Source organism: Xenopus tropicalis, chromosome 7 (assembly GCF_000004195.4).
Source record: "Xenopus tropicalis strain Nigerian chromosome 7, UCB_Xtro_10.0, whole genome shotgun sequence".
Taxonomy (NCBI): domain Eukaryota; kingdom Metazoa; phylum Chordata; class Amphibia; order Anura; family Pipidae; genus Xenopus; species Xenopus tropicalis.
The window spans coordinates 5,006,183-5,032,089 of NC_030683.2; the positions used below are offsets into that span (position 1 = coordinate 5,006,183).

At 48.9% G+C, this 25,907-nt stretch overlaps 1 protein-coding gene across 1 annotated transcript; it reads right to left on the reverse strand.

Moving 5' to 3' along the window:
• Positions 1 to 7,131: 7,131 nt before the first annotated feature.
• Positions 7,132 to 19,738, reverse strand: pnliprp3 (pancreatic lipase-related protein 3). The gene is made up of 11 exons (XM_031905830.1): positions 19,588 to 19,738; positions 19,362 to 19,481; positions 19,147 to 19,281; positions 18,225 to 18,333; positions 17,683 to 17,802; positions 17,384 to 17,503; positions 16,056 to 16,174; positions 15,219 to 15,345; positions 9,778 to 9,883; positions 7,336 to 7,503; positions 7,132 to 7,229 (listed from the first exon to the last, which is right to left on the reverse strand). The coding sequence occupies exons 1-11, from the start codon at positions 19,651 to 19,653 to the stop codon at positions 7,157 to 7,159; spliced, it is 1,263 nt and encodes a 420-aa protein (XP_031761690.1). The 5' UTR covers positions 19,654 to 19,738; the 3' UTR covers positions 7,132 to 7,156.
• Positions 19,739 to 25,907: the final 6,169 nt, after the last annotated feature.

Below are 25,907 nucleotides of genomic sequence, written 5' to 3' on the forward strand. Positions count from 1 at the left end.
CCCGTAAATCCCTGTGACTCCCTCTTACTCCTTCTGACTCCCTGTGACTCCCCGTGACTCCCCGTGTCTCCCCGTGACTCCCCGTGACTCCCTCTGACTCCCCGTGACTCCCTCTAACTCCCCCTGACTCCCTGTGTCTCCCCGTGACTCCCTGTGACTCCCCGTAAATCCCTGTGACTCCCTCTGACTCCCTGTGTCTCCCCGTGACTCCCTGTGACTCCCCGTAAATCCCTGTGACTCCCTCTTACTCCTTCTGACTCCCTGTGACTCCCCGTGACTCCCCGTGTCTCCCCGTGACTCCCTCTGACTCCCCGTGACTCCCCCTTACTCCCCCTGACTCCCTGTGTCTCCCCGTGACTCCCTGTGACTCCCCGTAAATCCCTGTGACTCCCTCTTACTCCTTCTGACTCCCCGTGTCTCCCCGTGACTCCCCGTGTCTCCCCGTGTCTCCCCGTGACTCCCCGTGACTCCCTACTCTCAACTCAATAAAGTCTTCTTTTTATCACACTACCCAAAAATAAAATCACCCAATGACCCAAATCGCAGCCAAGTCATTTTTAGAACCATTTCCTTTGTTACCGCCATATTGGATCTGGTGCAGTGCGCCTCTTCTGACAAGGTTCCGGGGAAGCTCAGCATCTATGCGGCGCCTGTTGAACAACTTAAAAGACGAGAATACTTTTAAACGCAAAATCTATTTTAGAAAAACTTCACTTTTGTGGTCACAAAATACACAAAATACACAAAAAACCCAGCTTTGACCTCCACAAAAGGCATTTTGTGAACCAAGAAAAGGTTTTGTAATCACAAAATCAATGCTGTTGTCACAAGTGCAAACTTGGTGCAATGTCCTATGTTTTTACTAACAAACCAGCACTTACCCAGCATTCCAATGTACTTGCTCTCATAACAAAAGGTCTGTGCGAGGCAGATATCTCCCGATTTGTAAATATCAGCATATTGGACTGATTTGGGCATGCAATAGCGCGGGGCATCAATAATGCCATTTGTGTGCAATTTAGCTCAAGCAAATGCAACAGGAACCCTGGGAATACCAACTGCTCAAGGCAGGGATGCCCCACATTGTTCTATAATAAATCTGTTTGTATTAAATGGATTTTGTCAGTACAAAAAGAATTCTGTAAATACAAACACCTATATTGTACCAGTCTATCAATGAATATATTTGTCCTCACTACTCCGTATGCCTCTGGACCACAGGGGATAGTTTGTAGCCGTGTCTGATGACTTGCTGCTAGGACATAGGGGGGCATTAACTAAGCTGCAACTTTTTTGGGGGTTGGGGCTTTTTGTTGCTGAAAACCCCAAAAAGTTGCAACTTTTCTGAGATTCATTATGCAATTCCAAATCCAAAAATACACCAGCTAAAACCTGTCGAGATCCTGAAGAAGTCAATGGCAGGCGTCCCTTTTACAGTTGGAAGATCTTTTTGCTTCGTAGTTTTAGAGGTTGGAGGGGGCGCCAACAGGGTCAAACAGTATCGGGGGGGAACCCAGAGCAAAGGTGATGGCAAAGTGACCAAAATGTCAACATTTATAAATGACCCAAATGAATTCGCCGTTTTTTTAGAGAATTATGCAGCAATAGGGGCAGGTTTTCCTACAGTCCCGCCTCCCATAGCTACCCATCAGCACTTAGGGGGTTATGTAATACAAGGCACTGTTTGCCCGGGTACAGTTACCCATAGCAACCAATCAGCAGGTAGCATTAGCTGGTCAACCGTTTAAAAGCAAACATCTCATTGGTTGCTATGGGGTACTGCTCCTGGGCAAAGTGCTTTTTATTACATATGGGGGATTAACTTTTATAGTCTAGTATCATTAGAATTATTAAATTAACCTGATTGGCTGCTGTGAGCAGGGTTGGACTGGGGGGTGAAGGGCCCACCGGGGCTCCCGCCACAGGGGCCCTGCAGGTGCCCCCACCAGCCGCGCCCCCTAACCCCCCACCCCCCGCAGGGGCCCTCCTAACCCCCCTCGCAGGGCCCCCCACCTGACATCCTCCCCTGAGCGCATAAATTTAACATGTTGGGGGAGGAGTGGTCGGCCAGGGGGAGCGCCGCCAAGGGTTGGGTCTGGGCAAGTCCAACCCTGGGGGTACATTATCCCTTATAATACATGAGTGATACTCAGAGTTCCCTGTATAACTCAGCCTGCAGCCTTGTGCCTTTATATGGGGGGCACAGAACCCCTCAGTGACTGCTAATATCCTTATCATTTACAGTAGGGGGTACATTATCCCTTATAATACATGAGTGATACTCAGAGTTCCCTGTATAACTCAGCCTGCAGCCTTGTGCCTTTATATGGGGGGCACAGAACCCCTCAGTGACTGCTAATATCCTTATCATTTACAGTAGGGGGTACATTATCCCTTATAATACATGAGTGATACTCAGAGTTCCCTGTGTAACTCAGCCTGCAGCCTTGTGCCTTTATATGGGGGGCACAGAACCCCTCAGTGACTGCTAATATCCTTATCATTTACAGTAGGGGGTACATTATCCCTTATAATACATGAGTGATACTCAGAGTTCCCTGTATAACTCAGCCTGCAGCCTTGTGCCTTTATATGGGGGGCACAGAACCCCTCAGTGACTGCTAATATCCTTATCATTTACAGTAGGGGGTACATTATCCCTTATAATACATGAGTGATACTCAGAGTTCCCTGTATAACTCAGCCTGCAGCCTTGTGCCTTTATATGGGGGGCACAGAACCCCTCAGTGACTGCTAATATCCTTATCATTTACAGTAGGGGGTACATTATCCCTTATAATACATGAGTGATACTCAGAGTTCCCTGTATAACTCAGCCTGCAGCCTTGTGCCTTTATATGGGGGGCACAGAACCCCTCAGTGACTGCTAATATCCTTATCATTTACAGTAGGGGGTACATTATCCCTTATAATACATGAGTGATACTCAGAGTTCCCTGTATAACTCAGCCTGCAGCCTTGTGCCTTTATATGGGGGGCACAGAACCCCTCAGTGACTGCTAATATCCTTATCATTTACAGTAGGGGGTACATTATCCCTTATAATACATGAGTGATACTCAGAGTTCCCTGTATAACTCAGCCTGCAGCCTTGTGCCTTTATATGGGGGGCACAGAACCCCTCAGTGACTGCTAATATCCTTATCATTTACAGTAGGGGGTACATTATCCCTTATAATACATGAGTGATACTCAGAGTTCCCATACCTGGATAGAAGGACATATCATGCAGGGCTGGATTTCAAAACCCTTATGTTCCATATTGAAGTATTTTTATCCCCTGCTGAAGAAGCCCAAGTTGTCACAGAGGATCGTTGTTCAGGGGCATCTTGTCCCCAGGCTCCTCCCCCTCCCCAAAGGCTCTATCAGGAGTGTTTGATGTTGGGGTTCATTTCCCCCCAGAAGCTTCAGAAGGGAAGAGACAAGTTTTGCCTCAGGAAAGAAGCTGAAGTTCAGCCCAAAGCGAGTTTTCTGGAACATTCCAGGCGAGTGTCGGCCAACAGGAAGATCAGGTCCAACCCCATCCCGGAGCTGAGCCGGACTCACTGAGGCAGAATTGCCTCTCCCCGGGGCAGTTCCCTGGGGCCGGTGTCACTGGGTCAGTCAGAGTCCCATGGTGCATCTGTGCTCCCTGTTGGGGCCCATACGGGTCAAACTCAATCACATCGGGGCTCATTTACTAACCATCGTTTTTTTTTTATTTTAAACTCGATTCAGATTTTTTTTTTTTTTTAAAAACGGTGCAAGTTTTTTAAGATTTACTATGAATCTAAATGGCTAAAAATCCGAATCCGACAATTCGCCAGATTAAACTTCCCAGGTTCATGTAGAAGCCAATGGCGGAGAGGCCCCTCCCCTTTTGTTTGAAATCTCAGCGACAATTCTAAAAAGTCAAATTCTTTTAAGACTTTTCTCGAAGCGAGTTTTTTTTTTTTTTTTGGTGGCTTTTTAGGGTCAAAAAATTCGACCATTAGTAAATTGCCCCCCCCATCGTGTCTAGTACCTCACAGCAGCCAATCAGGTTAATTTAGTTAATAATTCTAATGATACTAGACTATAAAAGTCAAACCCCCATATGTAATAAAAAGCACTTTGCCCAGGAGCAGTAACCCATAGCAACCAATGAGATGTTCGCTTTTAAACAGGTGAGCAGTAAATGCTACTTGCTGATTGGTTGCTACGGGTAACTGTGGGCAAACAGTGCCTTGTATTACATAACCCCCTAAGTGCTGATGGGTAGCTATGGGAGGCGGGACTGTAGGAAAACCTGCCCCTATTGCTGCATAATTCTTTAAAGAAAACCATGAATTCATTTGGGTCATTTATAAATGTTTAAATTCTTATTACTTTGCCTTTACCTTTGCTCTGGGTTCCCCCCCCGATACTGTTTGACCCTATTGGCGCTCCCTCCACATGTTTTCTGATCACAACGTTTTTGTGTCCCTTTCCCAAGTGCCAATATTACAATATAGAAAAGTATCAAAAGTGGAAAAGTACGAACTAAAAAAGTCACAGAAAAGTCACAAAAACTGTCGGAAATTTTTGGGGTTTTCGGCAACAAAAAGCCCAACACTGCTTGGTTAATGCCCCCCTATGTCCTGGCAACAAGTCATCAGACACGGCCACAAACTATCCCCTGTGGTCCAGAGGCATACGGAGTAGTGAGGACAGATATATTCATTGATAGTAACAATATAGGTGTTTTACCCATTGTGTTTACTGAATTCTTTTTGTACTGACAAAATCAATTTAATACAAACCTTTAATACAATCCTGTTGCCTTTGCTTGAGCTAAATTGCACACAAATGGCGTTATTGATGCCCGGCGCTATTGCATGCCCATATCAGTCCAATATGCTGATATTTACAAATCGGGAGATATCTGCCTCGCACAGACCTTTTGTGATGAGCGCAAGTACATTGGAATGCTGGGTAAGTGCTGGTTTGTTAGTAAAAACATAGGACATTGCACCAATTTTGCACTTGTGACAACAGCATTGATTTTGTGATTACAAAACCTTTTCTTGGTTCACAAAATGCCTTTTGTGGCGGTCAAAGCTGTGTTTTTTGTTTATTTTATGACCACTAAAGGGAAATTGTTATAAAATAGAATGTTAGATTTTGTGTTTAAATGTTTCCCCTTCCCTTTGTCACGGTCGGCACCCAATGCCAGAACAAACGCTAAGCACCCTGGTCTAGGCTCGTGCTTCGCCAGTAGTGTGACCGCCTTTGGCTTCGGGAGGGGCCCTCAGCTACTCAGATGCCACCTGGACTTAAACGAGAGGTGCAGGGCAGGAGTTCTGGCCAGCAATGGGGCACGACTGTATAAAAAGTCTTTAAGGCTGATGGTCACGGTACAGACAGGAGTTAGCAGATACGTAGTCAGACAGGCCGGGTCGAGGCAGGCAGATAGCGAGGAACGTCAGGCAGGCAATGGTCAAACCGGGTAATCAGTCAGAAGGATTGAGCAGAATCCGTAGTCAAAAACAGGCACGGGTCAGGATACAGGTATTCAGAATAGTCAGCCAGGCAGGGTCAGAACAGGAATCGGCAACAAGCAGAAGCTTAAAGCACCGATACAGGCACCAGAAATAATCACGGCAATGAGTAAAATGAAAAAGGCCCTTTAAATATTTCAAATTTGGCGCCATTGCACGCTGACATCATGCGTCAGCGCGCCTGCGCCTTTAAGTAGAGGGAAGGCACGCGGCGCGCGCACTAGGAGGAAGCCGGCAAGACGAGCGGTGCAGCCTGGTAATTTTATTACACCCTTCCAAGCTTCCCCAGAACCTTGTCAGAAGAGGCGCACTTTACCAGATCCAATATGGCGGTAACAAAGGAAACCAATGGTTCTAAAAATGACTTGGCTGAGATTTGGGTTATTGGGTTATTTTATTATTGGGTAGTGTGATAAAAAGAAGACTTTATTGAGTTGAGATTGGGGAGTCACGGGGAGACACGGGGAGACACGGGGAGTCACGGGGAGTCACGGGGAGACACGGGGAGTCACGGGGTGTCACGGGGAGTCACGGGGAGTCAGGGGGAGTCACGGGGAGACACGGGGAGACACGGGGAGACACGGGGTGTCACGGGGAGACACAGGGAGTCACGGGGAGTCACGGGGAGTCACGGGGAGACAGGGGGAGTCAGAGGGAGTCAGAGGGAGTCAGGGGGAGTCAGGGGGAGTCAGGGGGAGTCAGAGGGAGTCAGAGGGAGTCAGGGGGAGTCAGGGGGAGTCAGAGGGAGTCAGGAGGAGTCACTGGGAGTCAGAGGGAGTCAGGGGGAGTCAGGAGGAGTCACTGGGAGTCAAAGGGAGTCACAGGGAGTCAGAGGGAGTCAGGGGGAGTCAGAGGGAGTCAGAGGGAGTCAGGGGGAGTCAGAGGGAATCAGGAGGAGTCACTGGGAGTCAGAGGGAGTCAGGGGGAGTCAGAGGGAGTCAGAGGGAGTCAGGGGGAGTCAGAGGGAATCAGGAGGAGTCACTGGGAGTCACAGGGAGTCAGAGGGAGTCAGGGGGAGTCAGAGGGAGTTAGGGGGAGTCAGAGGGAGTTAGGGGGAGTCACTGGAAGTCAGAGGGAGTCAGAGGGAGTCAGAGGGAGTCAGGGGGAGTCACAGGGAGTCAGAGGGAGTCAGGGGGAGTCAGGGGGAGTCAGAGGGAGTCAGAGGGAGTCAGGGGGAGTCAGGGGGAGTCAGGGGGAGTCAGGGGGAGTCACAGGGAGTCAGAGGGAGTCAGGGGGAGTCAGAGGGAGTCAGGGGGAGTCAGGAGGAGTCAGGAGGAGTCAGAGGGAGTCAGGGGGAGTCAGGAGGAGTCACTGGAAGTCAGAGGGAGTCACTGGAAGTCAGAGGGAGTCAGAGGGAGTCAGAGGGAGTCAGAGGGAGTCAGAGGGAGTCAGGGGGAGTCAGGAGGAGTCAGGAGGAGTCAGGAGGAGTCAGGGGGAGTCAGGGGGAGTCAGAGGGAGTCAGGGGAGTCAGGAGGAGTCACTGGAAGTCAGAGGGAGTCAGAGGGAGTCAGAGGGAGTCAGGGGGAGTCAGGGGGAGTCACAGGGAGTCAGAGGGAGTCAGAGGGAGTCAGGGGGAGTCAGGGGGAGTCAGGGGGAGTCAGAGGGAGTCAGAGGGAGTCAGAGGGAGTTAGGGGGAGTCACAGGGAGTCACAGGGAGTCAGGTTCTGGAGCACATTGTCCCTGACCTGCTCTTTGCCACAAAACTGGTACCTAAAAAAAAAAAGAAGGAAAATTACACCCTAAATCCCTGGGGCAGGGGGGCCTTAGGGCAGTGGGGTTTGTACATTTACACCCCAAACTGGGGCAGAATACGTACGTCTGTCCGTCCCTCCCGTACTGCACGGTTACAGTGTCGGCGCCGACTGTGCCCGGAATGAGGTCGATGAGGCTCTTGATCCAGTTGTAACTCAGGTTTGTGAGGGATCCGGCGTAGTTCTTGCTATCAATGAAGGCTGAGTAGGTGCCTCCGAGTTTAGTGAACCCACTGGGGACACAGGGAGAGGGGTATTGGGATGTACAAGAGCATGAAAAGGGCAGTAATTGAATATTTTTGCCCCAATGTATATAATATAACCCTGTATTTTATTCCTTATCAGCACCATATGGGATTCCCGTGCCCCTTCTATAGGGCGGCACGGCGGCTTAGTAACATGGGGTCTGCTCACCGCACCCCCAAACTTCCTCCCACCTCCTGTTGGCAGTAGATTATACAACTGCGCTGCTACATTTATATCTCTTTGTATCACTCCCCATTGTGCCCTCCGGCTCCCCATTGTGCCCTCCGGCTCCCTCCTGCCCCGCTCCCCATTGTGCCTCCGGCTCCCTGCTCCCCCGCCTCCCCATTGTGCCCTCCGGCTCCCTGCTCCCCCGCTCCCCATTGTGCCCTCCGGCTCCCTGCTCCCCGCTTGTGCCCTCCGCTCCCATTGTGCCCTCCGGCTCCCTGCTCCCCCGCTCCCCATTGTGCTCCCCATCCCCGCTCCCTCCGCTCCCCCGCTCCCCATTGTGCCCTCCGGCTCCCTGCTCCCCCGCTCCCCATTGTGCCCTCCGGCTCCCTTCTCCCCCGCTCCCCATTGTGCCCTCCAGCTCCCTGCTCCCCCGCTCCCCCGCTCCCCATTGTGCCCTCCGGCTCCCTGCTCCCCCGCTCCCCATTGTGCCCTCCGGCTCCCTGCTCCCCCGCTCCCCATTGTGCCCTCCGGCTCCCTTCTCCCCCGCTCCCCATTGTGCCCTCCAGCTCCCTGCTCCCCCGCTCCCCATTGTGCCTCCGGCTCCCTCCTCCCCCGCTCCCCATTGTGCCCCCCGGCTCCCCTGCTCCCCCGCTCCCCATTGTGCCCTCCCGCTCCCTGCTCCCCCGCTCCCCATTGTGCCCTCCGGCTCCCTCCTCCCCCGCTCCCCATTGTGCCCTCCGGCTCCCTTCTCCCCCGCTCCCCATTGTGCCCTCCCGCTCCCTGCTCCCCCGCTCCCCATTGTGCCCTCCGGCTCCCTCCTCCCCCGCTCCCCATTGTGCCCTCCGGCTCCCTGCTCCCCCGCTCCCCATTGTGCCCTCCGGCTCCCTGCTCCCCCGCTCCCCATTGTGCCCTCCCGCTCCCTGCTCCCCCGCTCCCCATTGTGCCCTCCGGCTCCCTTCTCCACCGCTCCCCATTGTGCCCTCCCGCTCCTGCTCCCCCGCTCCCCATTGTGCCCTCCGGCTCCCTGCTCCCCCCGCTCCCCATTGTGCCTCCGGCTCCCTGCTCCCCCGGCTCCCATTGTGCCCTCCGGCTCCCTGCTCCCCCCGGCTGCCCCCGCTGCCCCCATTGTCCCTCCGGCCCCTGCTCCCCCGCTCCCCATTGTGCCCTCCCGCTCCCTGCTTCCCCCGCTCCCCATTGTGCCCTCCGGCTCCCTTCTCCCCCGCTCCCCATTGTGCCCTCCGGCTCCCTGCTCCCCCCGCTCCCCATTGTGCCCTCCGGCTCCCTGCTCCCCCGCTCCCATGTGCCCTCCGGCTCCCTGCTCCCCCGCTCCCCATTGTGCCCTCCGGCTCCCGGCTCCCCCGCTCCCCATTGTGCCTCCGGCTCCCTGGCTCCCCCGCTCCCCATTGTGCCCTCCGGCTCCCTGCTCCCCCATTGTGCCTCCGGCTCCCTGCTCCCGCCGCTCCCCATTGTGCCTCCGGCTCCCTGCTCCCCCGCTCCCCATTGTGCCCTCCCGCTCCCTGCTCCCCCGCTCCCCATTGTGCCCTCCGGCTCCCTTCTCCCCCGCTCCCCATTGTGCCCTCCGGCTCCCTCCTCCCCCGCTCCCCATTGTGCCCTCCGGCTCCCTTCTCCCCCGCTCCCCATTGTGCCCTCCGGCTCCCTGCTCCCCATTGTGCCCTCCGGCTCCCGGCTCCATCTGCCGACAGGTAGTAGCCAGGGGTGAGGACGTAGTTTAAGGAACCCTGAAGGCTTTCAAACCACAAGTTGTCACCATTAATTTTCCCAAGGTCGGACCCTCTTGGCGCATTTCCCCCCATTGTGGCCACTGAGGAAATGTGGTACATGGAGGGGGGGGACGTTGCAACTGGGTGGGAGGCCCCCATACGCCAGCCCTGGCGCTTGGCCGCGGGCACCCCAGTCCAACCCTGTTTTTACCTCTTCCACTGCTGTAGTTGAACTAGCCCTTTGGACTGATTTAACACTTGCAGTACCAGTATTCCCCGGTCTGGTCTGTGCCCAACACTTTAGATGTGGGTGATCCCTAAGAGGGATTTGAAATTAAATATCTGACCCATTTCTGTATGTTCTGGACTCACCTGGCAATTTCCTTGGAGTTCCTTTTGAGTCTATGTAAAGTCACTTTCATGTCCCCCATAAAACTCAAAATGCCGCTGGTCTTCACAGTCACCTTGTACCTCCAGCCTATGGGAACGGGACATATAGGGGCACAATATCAGCATTAATATCCCTGTGTAAGGTGAAATGGAGGAGATCCAAATCATATTTTTGCCACGCCTGCTTTGTGACCACGCCCCTACATGCCACACCCACTTTACACACCCCAGATGTGCCAGTATAATCACTAAATGAAAAGAATAAAGGACATATTAATTTCAAAGGTGCCAGTATGACTACATTAAATTACATTACATTACATTAACATTTATTTATAAAGCGCCAACATATCCCGCAGCGCTGTACAATAAGTGGGTTTCATACATTGGGCATACAGAGTAACATATACAGCAATCAGTAACCGATACAGGAGGGGAAGGGAGCCCTGCCCAAAAGAGCTTACCCTACAAGAGTAACATAAGCAATCAGTAACCGATACAGGAGGGGAAGAGAGCCCTGCCCAAAAGAGCTTACACTCTACAAGGAGTAACATATAAGCAATCAGTAACCGATACAGGAGGGGAAGAGAGCCCTGCCCAAAAGAGCTTACACTCTACAAGGAGTAACATATAAGCAATCAGTAACCGATACAGGAGGGGAAGAGAGCCCTGCCCAAAAGAGCTTACAATCTACAAGGAATAACATATAAAGCAATCAATAACCGATACAGGAGGGGAAGAGAGCCCTGCCCAAAAGAGCTTACACTCTACAAGGAGTAACATATAAAGCAACCAATAACCAATACAAGGGGGGAAGAGGGCCCTGCCCAAAAGAGCTTACACTCTACAAGGAGTAACATATAAAGCAATCAATAACCGATACAAGAGGGGAAGAGAGCCCTGCCCAAAAGAGCTTACACTCTACAAGGAGTAACATATAAAGCAATCAGTAACCGATACAAGAGGGGAAGAGAGCCCTGCCCAAAAGAGCTTACACTCTACAAGGAGTAACATATAAAGCAATCAGTAACCGATACAGGAGGGGAAGAGAGCCCTGCCCAAAAGAGCTTACACTCTACAAGGAGTAACATATAAAGCAATCAGTAACCGATACAGGAGGGGAAGGGAGCCCTGCCCAAAAGAGCTTACACTCTACAAGGAGTAACATACAAAGCAATCAATAACCGATACAGGAGGGGAAGAGAGCCCTGCCCAAAAGAGCTTACACTCTACAAGGAGTAACATATAAAGCAATCAATAACCGATACAGGAGGGGAAGAGAGCCCTGCCCAAAAGAGCTTACACTCTACAAGGAGTAACATATAAAGCAATCAATAACCGATACAGGAGGGGAAGAGAGCCCTGCCCAAAAGAGCTTACACTCTACAAGGAGTAACATATAAAGCAATCAATAACCGATACAGGAGGGGAAGGGAGCCCTGCCCAAAAAAGCTTACACTCTACAAGGAGTAACATATAAAGCAACCAATAACCGATACAAGAGGGGAAGAGAGCCCTGCCCAAAAGAGCTTACACTCTACAAGAATTGATAAAGGGCATATTAACCCCAGACATCGCAGTAAAATTACTAAATGAAACTGATAAAGAGCATATCAACTTCAGACATGCCAACAGTTCTGTGCATTTGCCAAACTTATAAACAGGGCCAATTCCAGTGGTACATAAATCCATGTTATTTCCTTCTATTCTTCTATCAGTTGAAAGCAAAACAATATTAATGTACCGCTAGAATTTCTAGCCATATTAACAAGGCCTAAGGTTCCCAAACTTATAAGGGCCCTTTTTAAATGTCGGCTATATTTTGTGAACGGATCAGCGATACCTCTGTCTATTCCCCTGCATGCTGTGCTCTGCCAGAGATTCCCAGGAGTGAGAGATATATGTTATGGGGTGGGAAGGTGAAACTGCCCAGCACACAAATAAAGGCAACAGCCTCTTCTGCCTGATAAAAGCCAGAGCCCCCTCAGCCCCTGACCCACTGAGCAGGAGAGGGATGCCGCCAATGCCAATAGTTAACCCTTGCCTGTCACAAATGCTCCTCCCAGATCAAGCTAAACCTGTGAGCTTGGGGTAGCAGGGGAGATTCAAGAGTTAAGGGGGCTGGCTTTTTTCCCAGAGCAGGCACAGCAATCAATTAAATGGCATTGCTGAGAAGCGGGACATCTGCACCCAGGCCCTATCCTGCACCCAGGCCCTAACCTGCACCCAGGCCCTATCCTGCACCCAGGCCCTATCCTGCACCCAGGCCCTATCCTGCACCCAGGCCCTATCCTGCACCCAGGCCCTACCTGCACCCAGGCCCTATCCTGCACCAGGCCCTACTGCACCGGCCCCTAAACCTGCACCCAGGCCCTATCCTGACCCAGCCCTACCTGCCAGGCCCTAACCTGCACCGGCCCCTATCCTTGCACCCAGGCCCTAACCTGCACCCAGGCCCTAACCTGCACCGGTGGCCCTATCCTGCACCCAGGCCCTAACCTTGACACCCAGGCCCTATCCTGCACCCAGGCCCCTATCCTGCACCCAGGCCCTAACCTCACCCAGGCCCTATCCTGCACCCAGGCCCTATCCTGCACCCAGGCCCTAACCTGCACCCAGGCCCTAACCTGCACCATGGCTCTATCCTGCACCCAGGCCCTAACCTGCACCCAGGCCCTATCCTGCACCCAGGCCCTATCCTGCACCCAGGCCCTAACCTGCACCCAGGCCCTATCCTGCACCCAGGCCCTAACCTGCACCCAGGCCCTAACCTGCACCCAGGCCCTAACCTGCACCCAGGCCCTAACCTGCACCCTACACCCGTCTGTAAATATGGGTATGTAACTGCACCTCCCCATGATAAAGGGGTGTCCTGCACCGTCTCCCTAAGGGAATAAGTAGCTGCTCGTCGTTGCTATTAAATTACACAGTGAGGGGTTACAGCATTGGGGTCATTCAGTCTCTGTGTTAGTAATGGAGCCCGACCCATTGTTCGCTTTCAGTATCCTCATTGTACTAGGCCTGTACATCTCAACTGCTGATTGGCTGCTATGGAATATATAAGGACCCATAGGGTTAAGCTCCCTATGGCTTTACTTCCCTATCTTTCCTTATCTGTACTGTTATTGGGCAGAGCCCTCAACACTCAGTTTACAGTTCCTACCCCTGCCATCCCACCGGCGAACATGTAAGTCGCCGGCGGGATGGCAGACGCGGCGGCGCGATTTAGCGCAAATCGCCCCGCCACGTCTGCCACCCCGCCGGCGACTTACATGTTCGCCGGTGGGATGGCAGGGGTAGGCAACTCGGGGAGATTAGTCGCCCGCGAACAGGGAGTTTTGCCGTGGGCGACTAATCTCCCCGTGTGCCAGAGCCCTTATAGGTTTAGCCTGGTTGTACACGCCCCCTGCAGGCTGATATAGTGTAGGGCAGGAGGGAGTGACTTTCTCTTTGGCGGCCGGGCTGCTACCTGAAGCAGCACTCCATTGAGCCTGGGTACAGATCCGGCCCAGTAGCCACTTCCATCCAAATTAAAGTCAGGGACAGGGCCCCGTGAATGAGGAAAAGGCAGCATAGCAATATATGTAATAGCCTCTAGGAGGTGTGAGTTCAGTCAGACTTATTTAGCAAGGGCAGTCTTTAGCCCCATCCAGGATAATAGGAAAGGAGTAGTCTTCCTACCAGGCCTTTATTGCCTTATTGTAGGGACACAGAAGTGCTAGGGAATCAGGTTAGCAAATATGCCTTGCCCTAACCTCCACAAGAGCATGGGACTATGCCGGTGAGCTGCCTATACCTACCCTTCTGTTGGTGTTGTACCTACCTAACGTCCAAAAGAGAGAGGATCACTAGGGAAGCATCATATTCTATCTGTTAATCCTCTGCACTACTTATTGTACTTCTGCATGCTGGTCTGTGTAAGATCAGAGTGAGTATACTGAAATACCCTGCAATATCATTGTCTTGGACAATAAAGTATTATCTAGTTCATCTGCAAGAATCCTCTCGCGTCCATTTATATCTATTGCACCACACTACTTCAGATAGTTGTAGTTCAACAACACCCTCAGCTCCATTATCTATCTCCCACTTAGCGGAGGCCCACTCCTAAGTATTAAGGTCGCATGGAACACATGCTCTACAGCACGCTACTAGCCTGGGTTGGCCATATCTAAGCCAAACAAGCGTTACAAATATTTGCATGGCGTACAATATCAGTCTGCCCACAGTGTATCATTTATACACCCCTTATGCGGAAACCCATTATCCAGAAAGTTCCGAATTACGGAAAGGCCATCTCCCATAGACTCCATTGAATTTTTAATTCAATTTTTAAAAATGATTCCCTTTTCTCTGTAATAATAAAACAGTACCTGTACTTGATCCCAACTAAGATATAATTACCCCTTATTGGGGCAGAACAGCCCTATTGGGTTTATTTAATGGTTAAATGATTCCCTTTTCTCTGTAATAATAAAACAGTACCTGTACTTGATCCCAACTAAGATATAATTACCCCTTATTGGGGGCAGAACAGTCCTATTGGGTTTATTTAATGGTTAAATGATTCCCTTTTCTCTGTAATAATAAAACAGTACCTGTACTTGATCCCAACTAAGATATAATTACCCCTTATTGGGGCAGAACAGCCCTATTGGGTTTATTTCATGGTTAAATGATTCCCTTTTCTCTGTAATAATAAAACAGTACCTGTACTTGATCCCAACTAAGATATAATTACCCCTTATTGGGGCAGAACAGCCCTATTGGGTTTATTTAATGGTTAAATGATTCCCTTTTCTCTGTAATAATAAAACAGTACCTGTACTTGATCCCAACTAAGATATAATTACCCCTTATTGGGGGCAGAACAGCCCTATTGGGTTTATTTCATGGTTAAATGATTCCCTTTTCTCTGTAATAATAAAACAGTACCTGTACTTGATCCCAACTAAGATATAATTACCCCTTATTGGGGGCAGAACAGCCCTATTGGGTTTATTTCATGGTTAAATGATTCCCTTTTCTCTGTAATAATAAAACAGTACCTGTACTTGATCCCAACTAAGATATAATTACCCCTTATTGGGGCAGAACAGCCCTATTGGGTTTAATTACTGTTTAAATAATTTTTTAGCAGACTTAAGGTAGGAGATCCAAATTACAGAAAGGTCCCTTATCTGGAAAACCCCAGGTCCCAAGCATTCTGGATAATGGGTTGTATACCTGTATATATATATATATATATAACATAAGGGATAGTGTAGAAGTGCTGGTTACCCTTAACTATGCACTGTATATAATTTACATGGAGTTGGGCAGGCTATAGTTGGTTACCCACAATGCCGCACTGTATAGCACCCACACAGGCAGAAGGTTAGGATGACCATAGTTGGTGTAATTGTGCTCAATATACAACTTACGTGCATAAGGGCTAACGTCTCCAGTATTCAAGTATAATGGCAGGCCGCTCAGTGTGCCCCGACCATAGAAACCAGCATAGTACCCCATTAAAGGGCAACCAGTACTGGGGCATGGGAATCCCGTACCCTACAGGAAAGAAACACATTTCAGCGGCCAATAGAAATGGATATTTATGGGGATTCAATGACATCAGTTCAGTTGGATTTAATAAATCTTAGTTTTGTTTATATGGGATATTCCTTATATCAAGGTCGGTGCTGACTTATATATCATGTGACACATTCACACCAATGACAGGGGGTGGGGTAGTTTGGGGTAACTTATAAGACATGTCCTCGTATTGAGGAGAAGGTTCCTGACGGACACAGGGGGGCTCCTTTGTGCATCACTAAAGGTCCCCATACACGGGCCGATTGTAACTGCCGATATGGGTCCCTTTGACCGATCCAGCGGCTCATTGGCCCGTGTATGGGCACTACCGACGGGCCTCCCCGATATCTGGCCTAACATTGGCCATATATCGATCGGGCAGGTGAAAAGATTTAGTTGGATTGGGGACCTGAACCGACTGTGCCCATTGCCATTGATATAATTCGATGGTTTGGCCCCAGGGCCAAATGAATGAATTGGCTTCAATTTGCCCAATATCACCCACCCGTAGGTGGGGATATCGGGAGACGATCGCTTGGCGACCTCACCAAGCGAGCGGAACTTAACGTGTATGGGCACCTTTATATGAGGGAGCCGGGAAGGGGTTGGAGATACAGGGGACTCGGAGGAGAATATTCTGCTAATAAATTCTCACTTGGGGGTCTAAAAAACTGCCAGTTATTTACCTTCATAAACGCTTCATAAGTATCACTGGGAAAGGCAACGAAGGCATCGGGAGTGCGGATACTCTCTGTGTAATACTTGTAGCTCCGGAGATGGTTGCACGCCAAGTAGTTATCTGCCCCTGAAAGCACACGGATACGGGGGGGCTCATGAGTAACCATGGAGAATATAGCAGAGATACTGACTCTGTTCTTATGCTGTAGGGAGAAGTCTCACAAATCTGAGGTCTAAAACCGAAAAACATTTCCAAGTAAACTGTACCCTTAGCCGTGACTCCAGCTCCTTCTAGGTGGGACATTGGGAACTAGAGCTCTATGAGCTTCATCATCTTGGGAACCCTGTCTGAGAGAATCGAGCATCGTTAATTCATACTGTACGTTAGCGAAACGTATCTATAGGAATCCGATTCTAGAAGCTATCGCCTAGTGACAAGCCAAACCTTTTTTACCTGTGAGCAACATTCATATGAATAAAGAGCAGCACAAGCATAAATAAAAGTTCCTGAGGTACCAGGGTGCCAAATAAGAGCTGGAAATGGCTATTTGCTAGCCCCTATGTACATTGGCAGCATAAATGAAGCTCCATTTGGCAGTACAACTGGTTTATGCAACCAAAACTTGGCTCCAACCCAGGAATTTTAGGAAGAAGCGGCTCCATTAAGGCCACTAGGGGGCAACATGTTGCCCCAGAGCCTCTGGTTGGGCATCAGGTGGTTGAGATAGAATGGGCTATGAGTGGAAATAAATGCCTTGGTGGATATCATAGAATGGGCTATGGGTGGGAATGAATGCCTTGGGGGATATCATAGAATGGGCTATGGGTGGGAATGAATGCCTTGGGGGATATCATAGAATGGGCTATGGGTTAATTCATTGGTGTTGAGGTTGTGTTGAATGTATTGAGATTCAGTTTAGAATTGTGTGATTGTACTGATTGGGTGGAAGAAGAACACAGTCAGTAGGATAAAAGTGCAGTGTTGGGAGAAGACATGAGAACTGGACCAGGACTGAGCTTTGGGGGTAAATAAACAGGCACATTGGGTGCAGGTTGGAATGTACTGGAATTAGAGATGATAAATAAGAGAAGGACCAAGCAGTGAGGATCATGGGGAGGGAGAGTTTGGGGAACTAGGGGGGGGTCTGAAGGGGCTTGGGTTGGTAACAAGTAGTGTTGGGGGGGGGGGGGGAAGATGGAAAGAATCTATTTGGTTGGGTGACCAGGTCTGGGTGGGATCTCAGGGCGGGTAGAATAGAATGAAACTGGGCATTATTACAAGTTTAGTTTTCAAGTCTATTTGTGATTTCCCATTATAATGGTGAGATGTAATTACCTCCCCACAGTTCCTCAATGTCTAGTAGTCTGGTTATTATGTTGCTCCCACATCCGGGCATGGTTTGCCCTCCGTTTGGAAAGAAATCCAGGTGCCCAACTGACTGGGCCATTCCCAAACCTGGAACACACGGAACAAACCAGCGAATACTGTTACAAAATGGAGAAAACGTTATGTCCCCCGGTAACTGAGATCATTATCAAATCTATTCCCTTCACACTTGGGGGGGCACGTTGCCCCTTGGGGGGGGGTGTATCGACCCCCCGGTGTTGGTTCCCCCCGGCAGTTCCTATACGTACCTATTTTGGGGATCAGCGGAGATGTGTCTGTATGAATGGCATCTACAAAGTCAGCGTCCGTGGGATCCAGTCTGACCTCGGGCGGGGTGTTCTGGAACAGGGGCCCGGCCGGATCCAGTCCTGGAACAAAAGGGTTAATCAGCAATTATTATTATTTTCTGTTCCAGGCTGTGACATTCATCCACAATGATGTTTGTCTGTCTCTGTGTATTCCAATGGGGTCCCCACCTTACTTTTAGTATGTTATAGAAAGGCCAATTCCAAGCAACTTTTCAATTGGTCTTTATTATTTATTTTTCATAGTTTTTTTTTTTTTATATTTTACATATATTACTTTTTATTACATATTTTTCTATTCAGCCCCTCTCCAATTGCTATACACAGTCTTATTCAAACCACTCCCTGGTTGCTAAGGTCATTTGGACCCTAGCAACCAGAAAACCACTGGAGAGTTCCTGAACAAAAAGTGAAAAAAACCCCACAAATAAAAAATAAAAAAACCAATTGCAAATTGTCATAGAATATTACTCTTTACAACCTACCTGATATTCGAGCAATGCCGGGCACCCTCTTCCCAGCTTCCCCTGCAACGTGGGCCCCCAGGCTGTGACCAATAATATGGATCATAGATGGAGAGTAATCATAATTTTTCTGAAAAAGAGAAAACAAATTGAGTGAAATGAAATCCGGCCAATACACTTGTGTAACATGAATAATCTACAGAAACTGCCTCCTTTTACATGGGAGTCTGCAAAGAGGGGCAATTGCCCCCCCCCCAGTAATATTGCCTGCCCCACAGAATGGAGCAGAATTTCCTGTAGGAATTATACTGACTCGTCTCTGGTTAATCTGCAGACTATTCATTATCTGTAGTAATTATACTGGCACATCTCGGGTTAATAGGCAGATTATCCATTTTCTATAACTTTTTGGCACTTATCGGGTTAATATGCCGATTGTCCATTTTTCATAGTAATTATATTGGCATGTCTGGGGTTAAAATGCTCCTTACCCTATACTTGCTCGTCTGAGGTTAATATGCTGATTATCCATTTTCTGTAGCAATTCTATTGGCACTTATCTGGTTAATATGTAGTTTATTCATTTTCTGTAGTAATTTTACTGGCACATCTCGGGTTAAAGTGCTCTTGGGTGAATATTCTTTGGCAGATTTATACTTTCTACTTAAACAAACCCCCCCCCCCCCCCCCCCCCCAGTTATACAATTATGTAAGTTGTGAGCGTCTGTATGGGCCAATAAGCTGATTTCCTACAAACTTTGCCCCCACTCATTGTATCCAGGCCTAGAGAAACAGGTTGCTTTTACTTGGTGATGTCGCCCCCCCCCCCCAAAAAAATATTTTTTCTACGGATGACCATATCCTTATATTTATCCTTTGACCTCTATAACTCAGGGGGTGTGGCCTACAATCCAACATCTTCATAGTTACATGATGAACTCACAGAGAGGTAGCCAATAAAAGAGGCCAGCTCCGCCCCCACCACGCGGATGTTATTGGCGGCCTGGGTGTATAGGGTGAAGGACCCCCCTCTCCAGTCAATGCAGAAACAGTTCACATCTTCCACTTCCAACATCACCTGCAAAGCAAAGAAAGGGTTAATCTGTACAGTCACCCCAATGTGCCGGCGTGGCCCCCACGTCTCCGCCATAAGCCCACCTGGCACATCTCCATCTGCCAGCCCCTCTCTGCCGTATTAACGAAGCCGTGAATGATGAAACGCGTTTTCCTATTGGGTTTGAAATTGGATGTGGAAACTGACGAATGACTGATGATCTCCTGCCGAGCACAAACCATATTCAGGCTTTACTTGCCCTTTATAATAACAATAATTAGGTTTCCATATCTCTTAACGAGATTGATACTAATTAGCAAGGGAACGTACCTGGAAGTAATCAGGGTTTTCTCTAGTGACCAAAAAGTAACGAGTGTTAATCGCTTCCGGGGACATGGGTAATAACCCCAGCGGCCTCTCAGCAGTGCCCCCCCATGGAGGCTCGTCTGTAAAGCACCCAAGGTCTCCATAGCAAACGCTCCCTCCTGTGGGGCAAGGGGAAAATGCAGATGCAGAATTTTTATTTTTTTTTACTCAGGTAAGTTTATTGAAAAGGTACATTAATTAGAGAGGGTCCAGAGAAGGGCAACTAAGCTGGTAAAGGGTATGGGAAGTCTCAGTTATGAAGAAAGACTGGCCAAGTCGGGTCTGTTTACACTGGAGAAGAGGCGCTTAAGGGGGGACATGATAACTATGTATAAATATATAAGGGGACTTCAGATGGGTTTTTTGCCTTCCTCTGGGTCAACTAGCAGTTAGGCAGGTTATATATAGGCATTATGGTTGAACGTGATGGACGTATGTCTTTTTTCAACCCCAACTTACTATGTAACTATGTTACTATGTTACATAACAGTGCATAGGTACATTGGACATTTGCTTGGAAAACTTTTGTAGCATAGGCATTGCAGATGTAGTTTTTTACAGAGCTTCATCATATTATACATAAATAGTAAGCTATTTCACACTGACATCTATGACATTGGATTGTATGCATTGTTCCATTTGCTCCAGATTGCTACATACTTATTGCAATTTCCGTTCTTAGCATAAGCAACTTTTTTCAATTTTGCACAGGTCCCCCACCGAATTGTACCACTGGTTGTATTTTGGAGGATCAGGGCATTTCCAAAGCCACGTAATCCCTTTTCCGGCTATGAATAGCACTTTCTGCAAGAATTGTAGATCTGTTGTGGGCAGTTTTAGTGATGTTGTTACCCCTAGTAGACATATTTCCGGTGACCTTGGATAGGGTATTGTAGAAGTTCCGATAGAGCATCTAGAATTTCATCCCAATATATATTCAGCTTGGTACAGGACCATAGTGTGTGTATGAGGGTGCCCTCCTCAGGCCCACACCTGTTGCATAGGGGATAGATGTTAGCGTCAATTCTGTGTAGCCTACTCTTGGTTAGGTAGGCCCTATGCACAGTGTAGAGTTGCTGCAATCTGTATTTGTAGTTTAGCGACACCTGGGTTGGGGTTTTATGCGCTTGCTGCCATTGGGACTCAGTAAGTGTGGGGATATCATTTTCCCATTTAGTTTGTGATTCGGTAGTACTGGGCTGGACCGTTTACTTTAATAGTTTCTTATACTGTATAGGTTGGATATGAGCCCTTTATTCTTTCCTTCTGCTATGGCATTGGCTATGTCAGAGATGCCAATTGTGCCAAAATGGTACTGTTACGTTTCCGGAGAGCCGTAGCGATACCGTTGTACACTAGCCACTGGGAGTTAGGGAGCCCACATTCTAGTTGAATCATACCTTTCCTCCCCCATACATTCCCCAACGTACATATATCTTGTTCCAACCAGGTAGGATGGAGTTGGGTGGCTCTTAGGGAGGGGAATTTCAAGTTGTTAAGTATTAGGGTTTGGGGGTGTAATACCTTTACATTCAGTATTTGGTGCGCCGTCTGCCATACTTTCTGGTGCAGGGTGAGGAGGGAGTTGTTTTTGGTGCCTTTTACCATTGGGCCTTTGGCTAAGAGTCCCCTGAAGGGGGTAGATTGCGATGGAGTCACCGCTGACCATAAGTGATATATGCTCTTTTCTGTAGTGTGTTCCATCATTTGTCTGCAGTGTGTAACTTGCGCAGATAGGAAATAAAGGGACATGTTAGGAAAGGCTAGACCTCCTGCTCCCTGCGGTAGTTGCAAAGTATCAACTGTAAGTCTACTACGGTTTTCCCCCATGTGAATTGTTTTAGAATTTTGTCCAGCGCCCTAAAGAACTTTTTTGTCACTCATACTGGAGAGTGCCATAGTGCGTATTGGATTTTTCGGGGTTATTATCATTTTAGTTAGCCTAGAGCCTAGGGGGAGTATCGCCCATGTCGCAGCTTTATTTGGACCACTTGGAGTGGACAGCTCTCAAGGTTCTCACCCTCTATGGGGGGATCCAGGAGAAATAGGACTGATTTGGATGGGCTTGAACAGAGACCAGAGACGGATACGAACTGGGTGGTAAGCGAGATAAGGGTATCAAGTGAGGGGCCGCTATCCCCCAAGTATATTAGAGTGTCATCTGCGTACAGCTGTATTTTTTCTAGCCTATTTGCTGCTGCTAGCCTGATTAGTATCGGGTGTTGCCTGTTGGCTTGGGCGAATGGTTCAATTGCCAAGGCGAATAGTAGATGGGATAGGGGGCACCCTTGTCTAGTTCCTCTAGATAGTACAAATGTCTTAGTAAAGTCTGAGTTTACCCTTAGTGCCGCGGTGGACTTATTGTACAACAGTTTGATATATGCTATAAAGTTGGGGCCTGTTCCTTTAGCATTCAAAACCTCCCATAGAAAGGACCACTCTACCATGTCAAAGCTTTTGCGATGTCCAACGCGGCAACCGCCCTGGTGTTACTGTTAGTGTGCGTTATGGACATGTTCAGAAATAACCTTCTGAGGTTGAGTGCAGTTGTTTTCCCTGGGATGAAGCCTGTTTGGTCTTCCCCTACCAAGTACTTAATAACCTGCGCTAATCTTTTGTGCAGAGTTTTCGCTAGTATTTTAACATCAGCTGTTGGCAGTGAGATTGGGCGATCGGATTCGCTCAGCTGGGGGTCTTTACCAGGTTTTGCCAGGAGAGCTATTGCTGCTTCGTATATTGAGGGGGGGAGAGTACCCACCCATAGCGCTTCTGCATATACTGTACTTTTTGAAGCATGGGGAAAAGAGTTTTTGAGTGTCTTTTATATAGTTCTATCGGGATGCCATTGGCATTAGGGGAAAGGAGTCTATTGCATCTGTTATTTCCTTCGTTGTTGTTCAAGAATGGATTTAAAGGTTTGGTTCAGTTTTGGCAGATTTAGAGCGGCCAGGTATTTGTTTATGCTATCCTGTGTGGCTAGGAGCTTGGAGGAATACAGCTCTTTATAGAATGCAGATAGTATACTCTTAACCTTTTCAGGGTCTGATTGGGTCTGGCCATTCTTACCGTTTAACATTGTTATCGCTGGTGGGCTGGATTGGTTTTTTTACCATATACGCCAAAAGTATGCCCGCATTTTCCCCGTGCTCAAAGGTGTTCATTTTGGAGAAGAAAAGCTTACGTTGGGAAATTTCCCATTGTAGTGTGGCGTATATATCTCTTGCCACTTTTGCAATAGTTTTAAATTACTTTCTGTTGGGTTTTTGGGTGGCCTGACATTCAACATTCCACAAAACTTTTTTGTTTTCTGTTTCAACCACAGCCGCCCTAGATTTCTTTTTGTGGGCCTTGATTTGGGGGTTAAGTGTACCTCTGGCATACGTTTTAAACGTTTCCCAGACCGTGAGGGTATCTGCAGTACCACTGGAAGTACTCAGGGATTACCTCGTCTAGTTATACTATTAAGTATATGGAACCAGAATGGGTTAACTTACCAACGGGTGGGGGGGGGGTTGGTAAGACTGCCAGCATTGGAGCGTGATCTGAGATGCCCCTAGGCAGGTATTTCGTTTGCAATATTTTAGGGAGAAGACTTGTGTTTGCAAACATCATATCTAACCTTGAGAGAACCTTATGGGAGGCAGAGAAGCAGGAAAACTGTTTCTCACGAGGATGTTGGTGCCTCCATATCTCACTCATGGAAAGTTCCTCCATTAAATACCGGAAGTTAGTAGCGGGTTCAGTGCTAAATGATCCTACAGAGTCTGGGTTCCCAGCCAGCAAGCTAAGGGCGTTCGGGGATTTTGCAGAGTAGTCCGCCCATGGCTTAATACTGTCGTCCGGATATGGGGGCGGTATGTACACGTTTGCTATCACTAACTCATTTTGCCCAATTCGGCAGTGCAGGAGGATGAATTTACCTTTCTGGTCAATGCTTAGGTTCTCTAACTTAAAGGGTACATGTTTGTGTACTAGGATTGATACTCCCGCCGAGTACAATGAGTAGGATGAGTGATACGTCCACCCCATCCAGGGGCGTTTGAGCGCCATTGTTTTACTGCCCACCAATTGGGGTTTGCTGTAGGAGTGTGATGTGCACATTGTTGCGCTTTAAGTAGTCAAGAACTAGCTTAGGCTTAATGGGGTTATGGAGACCACGCACATTCCAAGATATGACATTAACCGCCATTTTCAGTTTGCGGGTATGATATACAAACGGATGCTTCTGGGGCCATTGCACCCTGTGCCTGTATCCTTTTCAGTTTGTTACTACTACCTGAGCAAATACTGTACCTTAAATACATTAACCATAAATGTGCAACGGCGCATAACCTGCCCTGACCCTCCCTTTCCACCTTTTGGAACCGAGGTGGAACTTTACCCACCCGTAACATATACCCCGGGGCTAGCGAGTGTAGCCGGATTGACTTAGAACTTTTAGTGGTGTATTGTCTGGCCTGGCTGTTAAGGGCCGTGGGGAGATGGCTAGGGCTGTTCTGCTAATGGGCTTCCCAACCAGGGTTTGGGCACACTTTTACCCCAGCAATGTTATCCACATTCATAGAAACATTTCAGTATCGTATTTGGGTTATGCATATTTACATTGTCTTGTACTCGATTCAGTCCGTAGTAGACTGTCTGTGATGGCAACTCAGGATAAGTCTTAGTGGTCTGGTCAATGTGTTACTGCAAATGGAGATGTTGGGTGCCATTTCTGCGCTTGTATCTTCGGTGACGGAGAGTTAGGGTGCCATTGATTCAGGTTCCGCGGCAAAGTGAAGAACAGGTTGTTGCTGTGGGTTGCTACGCGGAGCCTTGCTGGGTAAAACATGGCGTACTGGGTGTTCTCTGCCAGCAGTCTCCGCTTTGCGTCCTGGAACTCTCAGCTTTTGTACCTCGGAGGAGAAGTCAGCGTAGATGGAGATTTTGCTGGCTTGGTATTGCAGGTTATTCTTTTCCCGTGCCATACTCATGATGGAGTCCCTGTCGATCGCGTTACGTATACGTGCCAGGAGGGGTCTCGGCGGTGCCCCCGGTGGTGGTGGTTTTGTTGGGACTCTGCGTGCCCGCTCCACAGCAAAGGCTCCCGACAGTTTGTTCCTGTCAAAGTTGTTTAGGAGCCGCGTTGTGATAAATTCCTCCGGTGCAGCCCCTTCCACTCCTCCCGGGAAGCCCACCAAGCGTAAGTTAATTCGTCTAAGTCTGTTCTCCAGGTCGTCTGTTTTTGCCAAGCAGCTTTGAACATCTTTGCTGAGGTTCTGCATTGTTTGCGTAACGGGGGCCCAGGCGTCTTCTAGCTCACTGAGGCGCTGTTCTGTGGTGCGTTCCCGCAGTTTTTGGAGATCTATCCTAATTATGGATAGATCTAGTTTGATTTTGTCAGTTTTGGCGTTTATCAGCGTGGTGCAGACCTCTTTAGTGGATTTCATTTCTGTGATTACATCTAGCAGCGTAGGTGATTGCTGCTCGTGCTCCTTGGTAGTCTCAGAGGTTGTGTTCTCCGGGCCTACTCTCTGGTCGCCATCTTGAACTTTCTTATTGTCGTGGGAAAAGTCCTCCAGCCTTGCGGCTGTCTCTGAGGTTCTCTTTTGTGCTTTATTTTGGGCCATCAGGTTCCTCTGGGGTAGCACCCAGTATAGGTGGTGTGGGTCCGTGATGGCTGGGGTATATTTTTTACAGGATATGTAAGCCCTGGAAGCGGAACTCAACAGGAGTGCGACTTCTTACATGGAGTTGCTGGCCATGCCCAGATGCAGAATTATTTACTGTCAGACAATTCATATGGCAGTTAGGGTAACGGTCACCCCGCTATAGTTCCAGGGGTACCCAGGGCACAAATAAGCACTCACCCCGAATCCCCCCCCTAACTGGCCTTCAGGCTGGGCCCCCTTAGCCCATAACAAGGTTACAGATATATAGAAACATTGGGGTAACAGTCACCCCGCTATAGTTCCAGGGGTACCCAGGGCACAAATAAGCACTCACCCCAAATCCCCCCCTAACTGGCCTTCAGGCTGGGCCCCCTTAGCCCATAACAAGGTTACAGATATATAGAAACATTGGGGTAACAGTCACCCTGCTATAGTTCCAGGGGTACCCAGGGCACAAATAAGCACTCACCCCAAATCCCCCCCTAACTGGCCTTCAGGCTGGGCCCCCTTAGCCCATAACAAGATTACAGATATATAGAAACATTGGGGTAACAGTCACCCCGCTATAGTTCCAGGGGTACCCAGGGCACAAATAAGCACTCACCCCAAATCCCCCCCCTAACTGGCCTTCAG

Excerpts from the sequence above, each read along its gene's own strand:
- pnliprp3 (XM_031905830.1), bottom strand. The coding sequence starts at position 19,653 with ATGTCCCCGGAAGCGATTAACACTCGTTACTTTTTGGTCACTAGAGAA. Across the intron at positions 17,803-18,224 it reads CGGCATTGCTCGAATATCAG|GACTGGATCCGGCCGGGCCC; the intron begins GTAGGTTGTAAA and ends CTTTTGTTCCAG. Across the intron at positions 16,175-17,383 it reads CATTGAGGAACTGTGGGGAG|GGGCAGATAACTACTTGGCG; the intron begins GTAATTACATCT and ends GTGTGCTTTCAG.